This window comes from Acanthisitta chloris, unplaced genomic scaffold (assembly GCF_000695815.1).
Source record: "Acanthisitta chloris isolate BGI_N310 unplaced genomic scaffold, ASM69581v1 scaffold7429, whole genome shotgun sequence".
Classification (NCBI taxonomy): domain Eukaryota; kingdom Metazoa; phylum Chordata; class Aves; order Passeriformes; family Acanthisittidae; genus Acanthisitta; species Acanthisitta chloris.
Genome location: NW_008689711.1, coordinates 17,417 through 31,044, shown reverse-complemented (window position 1 = coordinate 31,044; position 13,628 = coordinate 17,417). Strand labels below are relative to the sequence as shown.

General features: G+C 35.7%; 1 protein-coding gene across 1 annotated transcript in view; it reads left to right on the top strand.

Annotated features, from left to right (window-relative positions):
* Window positions 1-333: 333 nt before the first annotated feature.
* Window positions 334-13,628, top strand: part of LOC103808720 (loricrin-like) — a gene marked incomplete at both ends in the record, with an annotated part of 28,221 nt that continues 14,926 nt past the window's right edge. The window contains 18 exons of the mRNA XM_009081522.1: window positions 334-366; window positions 2,109-2,216; window positions 2,348-2,371; window positions 2,553-2,585; window positions 2,706-2,744; window positions 3,091-3,135; window positions 3,709-3,738; window positions 4,966-5,004; window positions 5,622-5,663; window positions 5,858-5,899; window positions 6,872-6,913; window positions 7,419-7,460; window positions 10,261-10,302; window positions 10,405-10,443; window positions 11,696-11,734; window positions 11,859-11,903; window positions 12,364-12,405; window positions 13,237-13,275. Of these exons, the coding sequence (XP_009079770.1) occupies window positions 334-366; window positions 2,109-2,216; window positions 2,348-2,371; window positions 2,553-2,585; window positions 2,706-2,744; window positions 3,091-3,135; window positions 3,709-3,738; window positions 4,966-5,004; window positions 5,622-5,663; window positions 5,858-5,899; window positions 6,872-6,913; window positions 7,419-7,460; window positions 10,261-10,302; window positions 10,405-10,443; window positions 11,696-11,734; window positions 11,859-11,903; window positions 12,364-12,405; window positions 13,237-13,275 (765 nt within the window). The remainder of the gene's footprint in view (window positions 367-2,108; window positions 2,217-2,347; window positions 2,372-2,552; window positions 2,586-2,705; window positions 2,745-3,090; window positions 3,136-3,708; window positions 3,739-4,965; window positions 5,005-5,621; window positions 5,664-5,857; window positions 5,900-6,871; window positions 6,914-7,418; window positions 7,461-10,260; window positions 10,303-10,404; window positions 10,444-11,695; window positions 11,735-11,858; window positions 11,904-12,363; window positions 12,406-13,236; window positions 13,276-13,628) is intronic.

Below are 13,628 nucleotides of genomic sequence, written 5' to 3'. Positions count from 1 at the left end.
CTCATCAGCAGTTCATCTTTCCAATCAAGAGAAATTAGGGTGATACAAAGAGACATCAATTGCCAGCCTACCTCTCTTTCCATTTGGCTCACAAGTAGTCCTTTGATCACCTGTGTGCATATGTCTTGATGCTTGTCAGTATGTGGGTATGGGAGTGACAGGGGGTAAAGCCACACACTTAAAGGATTAAATAAAATTAAACTCACGCTCTGTAAAGTTTTATGTTGAGTTTTGTTACATTAGTTCTCAGTTTAGAAGTTTTAAGAAAGCTAATTGCTTTGCAAGAAAAATGAAAATTTGGGCATTTACCTTTTTGTTTGTTTGTTTTAACAGGGTGTTTCATATGATAGCAATCCCTGCCACCAGGTAAATGGTCTTTCTCCTCTTATTTTCAGATGCACTCAAAATTAGTTTTGCCACTAACTCAATTAGTATCAACTTCATATTCATATAGTGCAAATCAATGTAATCTTACCAATTATGAGATTGGAAATCACTATCTTCCTATACACAGGATCATCACAGCGGCTTTGGGGTCTTTTCTTCCTCTTTTTCCTAGCATTATGTATGTGAAATGTCTAGCTCTATAGGACATTAAGGCCAGATTCTGGAAAGAACAAGTCTGCTGCAGAGTTGCTTAACTGGCACAACTTAAATCAGGGCTGGAGCTCAGCAGCCTCTCTGTGGACTTTTCCTGTCAAAAGCCAGAAAATATTTTAGGACTGCCACTTGAGGTTCCTGAAACAGACTGGCTTAACAACTCATTCAGGTTGTGCAGTGAACTATAGACAGCTACATGTGTATTTGTTAGGAGTTTCAGTGTTGGAACTCTAAAAACCACTATCCTAAAAGTTGTCAGCTATGTTTGAAGAAGTAATCTCTGTTTGAAGAAGTAATCTCTGTGATGTTAAAAACTAGTAAGAAAACAACACAATTTCTTTTTTGTTTGTGATACTTCTTTTTGATTCTTGCTGAATTTTCACAAGAAATAGTAAAATCTGATAGATTCATTGGATCAACAAATACCATTTTTATCAATATAAATATGTACTATATTTATAAACATGCAAACAACATAGATATTGCTGCACCATATTATTATAATGTGGTATAGTATATACCATGCACTGCAATATATTATTTTGACTAGAAATAATAATATATAGATATATAATTTTTATAATAGCTTTTCAATCTTTTTCTGTAAAGAGGAGTTGCTTCTTTCTAAGACTAAAGGAAATGCTTAATTTTTTTCTAAACTCTGATAGAACTTGAAAGATAATACTTTTCATTTCATTTTTTTTGCCTCTTCTGAGTCCCATTTTAGTGAATGACAAATACTCCACTCACTTCAATAGCTCAGGATTTCACTGTTCTTACTATGTACTTTTGACACTAATACTTCTATAAATATCTCTTTTGACTTCACTTGGAGGAGTTACAGTCCTCTTCTAAAGAGGGCATGTTGAAACATACCAAGTGCTTTATTTAAAACCATTTCCTTGAGGTCACTGTATCTCACAGATCACAGCCTTCTGTACAATATTGCTACCAGGGGAGCTTTTCATTCCATTCGTATAAAGTCGGTTTTCAACAGAAGAAAAAAAAATGCATTCTCTAGAGACTGTTCAGAATGAAACTTATCTGTGTACTAGGCTTTACTTCAAGTTAAATGTCTGTGGTTCCTTGATATATGTCTTATCTTTACCTTTGCACTATTTGCAATCTGTGTCTACTACATTAGAAATGATATCTATATTGTATATCTACCTCTGCTTCTTACTCTTCTGAAGCAATATTGTAACTTTCATTAAAAATAATCCATAGACAGTGTCTAAAGGATGCATAATTTTTTTCTGATCTCTAGGGTGGATCACAGGGCAGTCAGGTAGGTAGCTCTTTATTATCCATTGGTACAAACCTTTTAAGCAGTTCTAATCTAGAGAACAGTTTTCTTGTTCATGAGGGTATAGACTCTTGAGAGTCTCCCCAGCTCCAGCCTGAAATTCCACATATATAGAAAGAACTTGGCAACCTAAGATAGCTCTGTGCATTCTGATCAAATTCAGTTCTCCAGCATTATAACTGTTCCTGGTTTGTCTTCACAGGGTGGTTCATCCTCACAAAACTACGGGGGATCATCCTCACAAAACTATGGTGGATCCTCCTCACAGAACTACGGTGGATCGTCCTCACAAAACTATGGTGGTAACCAAGTAAGTACTAGGTTATTATTTCCTCCCAGTGAGGTTTTATGAGGTTTTACTTCCATGCTGGCTGATCAATATCCAATCTGCATTATTGTAATATTGATTCTAATTATTTTTTTGTTGCTGTTTCTTATCAGGGTGGATATTATGGTGACAACCAGGTAGGTAGACCTTGATTTTCTCCTGTAAGATTTTTTATTATGTTTATTAAGTTATATCTAGATATCTTGAAAGTTGTGTTTGTTCAAAGAAATCCTAGGTAATAGTTTATTCCAGCTTTACAGCCCCCAAACAAAATCCCAGTTTCTTCTGAAGTAGGGCTTATATTTGTTTGTCTTTTAGGATGGATCCTCACAAAACTATGGTGGTGGCCAAGTAAGTAGTACTCTATTTCTCTACTTATACATCACTTAATATAAGCTTTAGTCTCTGTTCAAAGTCAGGTTTTCTATATTCTAATTTTCTCTGATTTTGGTTGGTTTCTTTGTTTTGAAGGGTGGATCATCCTCCTCAGATGGCTATTATGATGGTCAGGTAACTAGTTCTTTCTTTCTCCTAGTTAATGTAACTTGTAGTCCCTTTAGTCCCTGCATTGTCTTTCTCAAAGATGTAATAAAACATAATCGTTTCTGTGCTCTTCTTGTCTTGGATTGGTTCTGGGTTAGTTTTTTTTTCTTTACTAAAGATTAGAACATTCCCTGTAAGCAACTATAGCAACTATGTCTTTCACTCCTTTTTGTCCTTATAAAGATCTTACTTTAATTTAACTCAGCTTTTTCTTTGCATGAGCCTCTATTCTGCCTTGCAGAGTACAACATCAGAGAGTATTTTTAACCATCCATTTTTGTGAGGAAATAACTGGTATATGTTGTCCTTCTAGGAATCCCAAGATTTCTCAAGCAATAATCCCAACGCTTGTGATGATGTGAGTGTGGTTTCTCTACCATATTTGCATATAGTTGAGAAAATATTGCACTGCTAGATGCAATGTTGTGAGCAGAATGATCCAGAAAGAATGCTGACTTCCCACACTAACAGCTGTTTGAGCAACTGCATCTTTTCTTGCTGAAAACTGTGACACGTGTTCACAGATGCAGTTTGTGGTTTTAAATGCATTTACCTTGATGAAATATGATTAAAAATATTTCAGTGGCTTTGCAGTAACAGAATATTTTCCAAAAAAATGTAAAGATACATTTTGCAGTAATCTTTTTTAAAAAGCAAATCTGAAAGAAAATCTTTAAATACATACAGCAAATTGAAGAAGTGACAGATATTCCACTGCTTTTCATGTTACATTTCTACCAGTCTGAAGTTGCTATTAAAGTGTTTTTCAGACTGGAATGGTAGGATCTTAGACTAATTTAGACAGGCTGTGAAGAATGTGAGCAAGAAGTGATTTTTTTATGCCTGTATGCAGTATCAGAAACAATCAGATTTCTGTAAGCTTCCTGTATTTAAATAATGGTTAAAAAGGAAATCATTTTTTCTTTTCCAGAATGACTCTACCTACAGTGCCAATGGCCAGGTAAGTACTTTGTTTCTTCTGTAGTATTCAAATTCTTATGATTAATAGCAACATTATTAACTGAACACTTCTACATTAGACCCATGGACCTCTAACTGTAATGTATGATTGCTTTATAGTACCTTCAAAAAGTTAATTAATTCTCTGTGCTCAAGGCTTCTGCACAATCATTTAAAACTGCAAAACACTTCTAAAAATTTATACTAACACATTTTCTTCATGGTATATGCACATTGACTGGATAGTTATTTGGGAATAAACCACCTGAGTCCATGAGGCATGTAGCCACCTCAAGCTGTGTTCACTTGTTCCAATTTAAACTCATTTATCTGCTGTTGCTGTAAAGTAACATTTGACCCCTAGTAATGCTCTCTGTCAAGACTTTCCGTCTGTCCTACAAACAGAAAGTGATTAACATGGATAGATTGTGACCAAGCAAATATATTGCTGTGTAAATAAATTACATTTTCTGGTACTTCTGTTCATAGAAGAGCTTTTTCCATCCGGCACAGCCTCCTTTTGTTTTACTGCCATCTAGAGTAACCTGTCATCAGCTGTTTGTTTTACTGCCATCTAGAGTAACCTTCTGTCATCAGCTGCTTGCCTTGCCTTGCCTTCAGCTGTCAGCCATACACTTTGCTGCTTCATTGTTTTCCCTATTTTTCCTCTGTAGTGCTTTAGCACTTCAGCACACTGTAGGAAGTAAGGAGGCCTTCTGAAAACATCTTTTGTTTTGGCTTGTATTTACCTTGAATGCATTGCATGCAATTCAAAAGGTTCTGAAAAAAAATCCTTCAGCAGCAAACCCTGTTTAGGAGCCTCAGCACTTCCTCCTTCATTCCCAAAAGATGCTGTTATTTCCTCCCTATCCAATCTGTATTGGTGGATTTCATTGTAAAAGAGTTTGGTTCTAAACTGTCTCATGAAGAAGGATGGGGAATGTTAAAAAAAATTTTTTTAAATCACTACACTGATTGCTCTCTAAACCACAGTGGCTCAGCTGAGGGAGAGTCCACAAGGCAGGAACTTTTGATGAAGGAGAGATAAAAGTGAAAGCAGACAAAGAATATGCTTTTTAAGACTCCTACTGATATTAAAATGAAAGCTCCAGACATTTTCCTGTTCCAAAATATATCACCTTGACAAGTTTAGGTAGATTTTTGCTGAAGTATTTTGTGTAGATGATTGCACCTATAAAGTTATAACAGACTTTTGGCTCCTTTACAGCGTTCTGGTTGTGCAAAGAAGAAGGTTCTTGTTGCCCGAGTAAGTAACCTTTGTTTTCTTTCTTTTTTTGACTTCATGTAGGATTTTAGCCCTAACTATACCTGATTTGTCCTAATTAAGCCTAATTTTCCTCTAATTAATAGTCTCCTACTTAAGGAAAAAATAAAATAAAACTACTTGCCTATTTGCTCTATGGGTGAATTTCTTTAAAGGAATCATATATATTTAAAAAAAAAACAACATGAAAATCCTTCTTTGAAGTATAGGGCAGCTCAAATTCCTGTTCTTCATTAAGCACATACAGAGTTGGTCCAAACTAGAGTAAAAGTTACAGTGTCATATAAGCAGGGGACAGCTGAAATTTTAGCTGAAGGAAGATAGAATAGTGAAGTAAGAAATAATAATGTTGGTAATTCATTGTGCTCACCATGTTATGGAGGAGATGTGGATATGTATATTGTGCAGCTTCAAGTCAGACTCAGTAGTAGCCTTCAAAAATCATGTGCAAATAACCTTTTCTTATTCTATAATAAGGCATTCCTTCTCAACGCATGCACTAAAGGGTCTGGAGTTGTTATAAATAATATGTAAAAAAAAATAGAAGGCCTATCATAGAGCTTTCACCTCCTAATAGTGAATGTTATTGTTTTTTACAGGATACATCACATGTTTTAAATGAAAGAGCCTATGATGTACTGGTAAGCCATTCTTGTCACTTTTTCTGACTCCTGTTGGTGTTACAGCTCCTTGGTGTATTACCCATAAAAAGAAGAAGGATCCTGTTTCCACAACAGGGATTTCTGCTTAGGGCTAGGTAGTTCTTTCCTAATAGAACTATGTGCTTTAATTATTACCCTTATGGAAAAATGTGTCATTTTTTGTTTCTTCACAGAATTCATCTTCTCCTTCGAATGGCAGTCACGATGGTGTCCAGGTAATAACACAGTGTGAGCTGCACAATATCATTGCAAGGAGCTTTCTGATAAATTATATCTTATTCTAAAAGTTAGGTTCCACTAATTGTTCTGTGCTGAAGGATGCTAGTTTGATTTGGTAGCATTTTCTCTATAGTGTTATAATTTTGCAACGTTGCAAATAGTGATAATGGGCCCAGAGTATACAGTCTCTTCTGTTCCTTCACTCCACTAAGCAGGTAAGCATTGCAGGTGTTTCTTTACATAATATTTTGTAAAAGTAATCTACAAAACACAAATGAAATAGTTTTAGAATCTTTTCTTATAAACTGTCCTGCTCTAGTGATGGTAATGGCCAGATCGGTTGTTTCATTTGGAATTTGGCAAGAAGATACATCTTAGGGATTATGTACTTCTGTTACAAATGTAGGTTCAACTTTCATATTCTGTAGGATTATGTGCTGCTGCAGAAGTGTATATGTTGGAGAATTATGTGAAATTTAGCTGATCCAGAGTGGCATGTGATTGTTTTTCTTAATATTTTATATTGTATTGGTACCTATCAGCTTCCCAGAGAACTACGATCCTGCTATGCCCAGCATTATGTAGATTTAATACCAGCATAGTCCTCTGTCTCAGAGAGTTTGAAGTCTAATTCAATAGTGCAGACAGATCTCTAAGCTCCAGAAAGTAACAGTTTTCTTAATTATTTTTCCTGATACCCATTCCTTGTGTATTATATCAAGTCACTGACATCTCTAAGCTCCAGAAAGTAACAGTTTCCTTAATTATTTTTCCTGATATCCATTCCTTGTGTATTGTATCAAGTCACTGATTAGGCATCATTCAAGTTTGTTTTCATAATGATTCAACAGATAATATTTGTTGGTGCAGGGAAGTAATAGAGTGTGTCACCTTACTTCTTACTACATAATTTTATATGTTAAATTCTGACAAAATGCTTTGATAAATAATAATTGTTTTCTTCACAGGGTGGATCATTTGTGGCAACCAGTGGTGGATCAAGTAATCAGGTCAGGATTTTATTTATTTTTGACTTGTCTTGGCCAAGTAGCTTCCTGGTACTTGAACCCATTAAATTCAGGAGTCAGAGTTTAAGTACAGTAGTTTTGCACAGGGGATTGGTGATGTTCTGCATTATGTAAATGAAATTATCCTGTTCAGATTAAATGAAGAAATGGCTCTCTGAAATCACTTTTTAACAGTTTCAATTTCATGTCCATTTTATTGCTGAGAGCACAATGGTGATTCTCTGTACTCTTGAATACCCAAATAATTCTCTCTTTATGAGGCATCTATTGCTGAGACAGCACTGAGAGATGCACTATCATAACTTGCAAAGCAAATGTTAATTGTATAGAGCTGTGCTGTCCCCTCATCTGTTCTAGGTATAGGAAAGGTCACAGCTGCTCTGTAGTCCCACAGTCTTTCTTCCCCTGAGTTAATCATATCAAATAAGATTTTATTTTAAACTTCCACAAGGCAATGATTGTTTCCTTTTTTTTTTTTGATTTATAGGGTGGCTGTGTTTGTCCTGATGGAAGCAGTGGTCACAGACAGGTAATTGTTCTTCTGAGTTTATACTTCCATCTGCATAATGGAGTATCTTGAATTAATCACCTATGGACACTTGGTTAACACTAAACATTATTGTTGATTTCCTTAGTATAGGTAGAATGATACACAATGAAATGGAAAAATGAGTTCCACTTTACCATATAACTACCATTTTGCCACTAACATTCTTGGTGATCCAGATGCTCTGTCACTTGAGTGTTATGTGCTAATTTCTCCTTACTTTTGAAGACTAGTCTTGTAGTAACCACAGAATTCAATTGCATCCAGCTTAGTTTCTTTGTCTTTCTTGCTGGTGTGAATAAACACCGTGACTAAAATATCAAAATCTGATAAATATATCAAATTGTAATCTCTTAAATTGACATTTGAACAGTTCTTTCCCATAAAGAGAACCACTGCAATTTCATTGCCAATTCTACTGGATAAACCTTTCTCTTAGGCCATGCCTCCATGCCAGGAAAAAGGCCAAATTATAGACTAGCTTGACCAGGCTTCTGGCTTCACCTGGCAAAGCCAGGTGAACTTGGATTTTCAAGTCACCTATCTTCTATCAGAGTACTTAGTTTTTGAGCTTTTATTGAAGCTGTGTTTACATAAACCCATTTGAATGGTGCAACATTTTTTTCATTTTCAATTTCAACAAGAATAATTTTGTGGATTATTCTTTCTATAAAAACATATGCTATTTAAACAAACCAATTGTATAAAAAAATCACTGCTTTCTGAACTTAACTGTCTTTAACACATACCATGTCTTTCATATAACTGAGGCCCAGCAGTAACCATGACCTACATGTTTTAAAACACAAACCAGTCTATTTAAATAACTAATATTGAAAATTCATTGAGGAAAAGCTTTTTTTATTCATTGGATGATTGTAATTCTATATAAACAAATCCAATTGCAAGGAAAAAGTTGGACATCTTTATGCAAGTTTTGTTTCTAACAGAGCTGTTTTCTGTGCATGCTTTAATTGCTGCAAAAAGAGACTTCACGTTTACCAGGAAGCCACCACAGCTTGGCTGGGGAGAGGAGAGTGCATTTAGTTGCTATCAACAAAAATTTTCAACATGAAGAAAATAAGACATCAAAATTGGACACTTTAGAAAACCAGTTTTCAGTGCAGATATGTCCACTTTGATACACAGGAGATTTGTTTTCCCGTTTGTGATCATATCAGCTGATCAAATTACTTTATGATAAACTAGGTAGCAATAGCCTTCATCTTTGCCTTCACTCAACAGTAAATTCAGTGATCTTTGCAAAGGAATATTTGGAATTAATAAACAAGCTTATCTTCATCTTCTGTCCAGGTTCTCTACATGTGGCAGCTACAGTGCCCTAGATTAGCATGTAAATAAATTGGCCCTGATAGGCAGGTTCATTCTTCTGAATAAATACAGCAAGGTATAGGTAGATGTATACATATAAATAAACCAGCATTGATAAACCTTATATAAAAGAGATATTTATCTACTTCATTGAAGATTCTTCAGCACAGGAGGAAAATTTCTGCAAAAAGTTTTCTACTAAATTTAAAGGCTCTGAGTTACACAAAGGTCTCTTCAGACCTGGAAAATAGTATAAAATAAGAGTCAAAGCTATACATATTTCAACCACCTTGTTACAAAGGAAAAGAAGGTTTTCCATATGTGGATCCCCAAATTCCTCACACTGCAATTATTCCGTTTTTCCTCCAAGCTTCAGCTAAAGGCAAGATCTCAGTCTACAAAGAGTATCTGAGGAAGCAGTGTGACCATACAACAATACTTTCCCTGTTTTGTATGTAAAGGGGATGTGACAGTAATAGTGGATGTTGTATACTGGTAAAATAGCCTTCTTTAAGTGATGAGCTGAAAAATCTGCTTCCCTAAACACTATTTACACTTTGGAAGTTCCCAGTGTTCTGGCAATTTTTAAAAAGATCATCAAGGTCATCAAACAATGCAGAGTCTGCAAGGTATGACATAAGATTCTCTGATTAGAAAGAGATAAATTAATGTTACTACTACTTCCAGGTGTTCTAACCTGAACAGAAAAAAGGTTTCCTTATCTCTAACAAAAAAACCCTCAGCATTCTCTTTTAATGTTTGCTGTAATATACTCTTCAAAAGCTTTATTGGAAAGAATAGGAATTGAGAAATGGATTCACTTGTGTAAATGTGTGCTTGCAAGAAAATAGCTAGTCTGTGTTTTCATTTCAGGGAGCCCCAGGTTCTGCATACAGCATAGATTCTGGTAACCAGGTAAACATTCAGATAAAATGCCCTATTCAGAAACTCCATCTAAAACCTTCCCTGAAGGGCTTGCCAAATATAAACCAGTAACTCATTCTGTCTCCCACAGGGAGGGCCTTTCTTCTATCCTGGAGGATCCTATGGACAGGTAGTAGTTCTTCCTCCCTTGCCAGGATAATGCAGACTCCCATCCTCCTGGTCCCTTCACTCCCAATATTGTGGGTGCTATGACATGCTATAGTTACAGACCTGACAGCTGTCTCTTAGAGCAGAGTAATTAACCCTGAGGTAACTTAGTGATATAAAGCTTGACAGAACAATACAGAATAGTATCTGCAGTTGTCTTGCAGAATTCAAATTTCAGCAGGCTCAGAAAATGACTGCCAGAAGATTTCTTCAAATTTAACAAGAATGATCTTGAATTTTATTTAGGTACATGAAAATTAGCTCAAAACTGGAGAAAGGGTGTAAAGTGAGAAGCAGATAGGCAGGTATTTAAACTCTTTGTCTGCAGGAAAATAGCTGGTCTGTGTTTTTATTTCAGGGTGGTCCAGGTTCTTCCCACAGCTCTTACTCTGGTAACCAGGTAAATATTCTGGTCACTGTACCTGCACAGGAGCAGTCTAAAAGTATTGCTTGAGAGAACAGTTTGATTACAAAACAGTAATTTTCTGTTTTTTCCATGCAGGGTGGGCCTTCCTTCTATCCTGGTGGATCTTACGGACAAGTAGGTGTTCTTCCTTGTTTCTAGAGATAAGAAAAACTTCTTTTATTTCCACTCTTACATTCCCCGTAGAGTGGCTGATGTGAAATTCTTCCTTGTTTCTAGAGATAAGAAAAACATCTTTTATTTCCACTCTTATGTTCCCCGTAGAGTGGCTGATGTGAAATATAACACCCAAGAGTTGAGTCTATCATAATACCCAAGAACTGAATCAATTCTATGTAATTTACAACATGAAATCTGTCAGAGGAAAAGACTAAATTGTGTTTACAACTTCCATGGAATGATCCAGAAAATTAGTGATAAAATGTTCCTTCTTGTTTAATATTATTGGCCTAGAGTGAGAGTCAGGTACATTGGTATTTACATTATCCTGTTTGCAAGAAAATAGCTAGTCTGTGTTTTCATTTCAGAGAGCCCCAGGTTCTTCACACAGCACATATTATGGTAACCAGGTAAACACTCAGATAAAATGCCCTATTCAGAAACTCCATCTAAAACCTTCCCCAAAGGCCTAGCCAAATACAAACCAGTAACCCATTCTGTCTTCTGCACAGGGAGGGCCTTTCTTCTATCCTGGAGGATCCTATGGACAGGTAGTAGTTCTTCCTCCCTTGCCAGGATAATGCAGACTCCCATCCTCCTGGTTCCTTCACTCCCAATATTGTGGGTGCTATGACATGCTACAGTTACAGATCTGACAGTTGTCTCTTAGAGCAGAGAAACTAACCCTGATGTAACTTAATGGTGTGAGGCTTGACAGAACAGTACAGAACAGTACAGAATGGTATCTGCAGTTTCCTTTGCAGTATTCAAATTTCAGCAGGCTAAGAAAATTACTGCCAGAAGATTTCTTATACTCTATGATCTGACAGTTGTCTCTTAGAGCAGAGAAACTAACCCTGATGTAACTTAATGGTGTGAGGCTTGACAGAACAGTACAGAACAGTACAGAATGGTATCTGCAGTTTCCTTTGCAGTATTCAAATTTCAGCAGGCTAAGAAAATTACTGCCAGAAGATTTCTTATACTCTATGAAGTGAGAAGCAGATAGGCAGGTATTTCTTTGTCTGGTCTGCAGGAAAATAGCTGGTCTGTGTTTTTATTTCAGGGTGGTCCAGGTTCTTCCCACAGCTCTTACTCTGGTAACCAGGTAAATATTCTGGTCACTGTACCTGCACAGGAGCAGTCTAAAAGTATTGCTTGAGAGAACAGTTTGATTACAAGACAGTAATTTTCTGTGTTTTCCATGCAGGGTGGGCCTTCCTTCTATCCTGGTGGATCTTACGGACAGGTAGGTGTTCTTCCTTGTTCCTAAAGAGAAGAGACTCCTGTTATTTCTCTCCTATAATGTCCTTGAAAGATGGAAAACACTTTCTTGGGGGAACCTAATGAAACTTTTTTTATTTTCTCTACAGGGTGGATCTTCTGCTTATGATGGCAGCAGTGAATCCTATGGTCAGGTAAGTACTCTTTTTTCCTCTTTGTATAAAGGGTGCTGAGGGCCAATACCCTGGGTCCTAGATGCAGTTACATTCTGTATTTTGGCTTAAGCTATATTTTCATTAAGCCTTTTTTTTCTTTGAAGAGTGAGTGAATTTTTATATACTTTTAACTAAGCAACCTGAAAGTCTTGTAAGAGAGTAAAAAGTGGGGTGCCTCTAGCTGTTAAAGATTATTCTCCTCAACAACACTAGCTTGAAATACCTGCAAGATGAAGGTATCTTCAAAAGTGGAAATAGAATTGGAGTTAAAACTATGTCAAATTAGTGTTTTATGAGGACATAACAATGACTTGCTCAATAGCCATTCTGGTTACTAACTAAATAATCATATTTTTTAAATCTCCCTAGAAGGGATCCCTACAGTGTCAAAAAAAAAAAGCTGTTCTCAGTATGAAAATTATTTATGTTTTCTTACCAGGGTGGATCTTCTGCATATAGTGGTGCTGAGTCTTATGGTCAGGTAAATGTTATTTGTTTCCTACATCAAAAGCTTAAGTTTGTTGTGTTGGTTCTTATGTGCACTGAGTTCTGCATTTCTGTCATTTTCAAGTGATGACCATGGAAATGCCATTTTACCTTTTGTTTCTCTTTTATCTACCTCTTTACAACTCCAAATGTTTCTGTAACGGAGGGAAGATGAGGCACTATATATACTCTCCTGCTAACTGTGCCCTGTGACTATTCAGCACTTTAACTACTTCATTGTTTATGCATTAGCTCATTCCAAAGGAAAATATTTTGTGTATTTACTCTACACACCTTACTTATGCAGAAACTGTTGAAAGTATGAATGAACACACTATTTAAAATCCATATTTTATTAATGTGAAACTCACTGCAGGATCATTCTGTAGGGACCATCTTATGTTTTGTTTTGCAATACATGTTAAGTAGCTGAAGTCATACAAATCATTTATTTAAAGTACTAAGATATACAATTCAGATTGCTTTTTCATAGCAAATTGATACTTCCAGTACAGGATCTAGAAAGAAAGCACAGATAATGGGATTTTTGAATATGAAAAAAATGGCTGACTTTGCAAATCAACTTTATCTAAAATTTTGCCTTACAAAAATGAGTACTTACAAGGAGGGTTTTTCCAACCTCTTCTGCTTGAGCAACAGGTAAAGTTACATCTTTTTTTCTTTTCTTGCACATCCCCTGGTTTAGGTGAAATTGGAGACTCTAAGTAGCTTCTTATTTTTATTCTTCTATTTTATATTCTTCACAATTAAGAACATGTAAGAGTCCCTTTTATATGAAAATAAAAGTTTTTTCATTATTTTACAGGAATCACCTTCGACAGGAAGCAGTGAAAATTATGATGGTGTAAGTATTTCTTCTCAAATATATCACTATCATAACTCACTACCTTTAAAAGTATCCAGGTGGATATATGGACCTTTTCCTTATCTCCAAGAGCTCCTTCATATTACATTTTAATCATCTGTGTTGTTTAGTAATTTTCTACAATAAATTCTTTGAAATTATATTTTTTCTATAGATAAAGGAAAATGTGGATTTAAATTATATCACATCATTGTGCTATGTATGCTAAGGACTTTGCAAGTTAAAATTTTTGTTACAACAGTCCTGACTTGTGACAATGATATATTTTAAATTGGTTATTAGAAGTAGCAATTACAAAGGAAGCTCTTTTCCCTTGTTGCACAATTTCCATC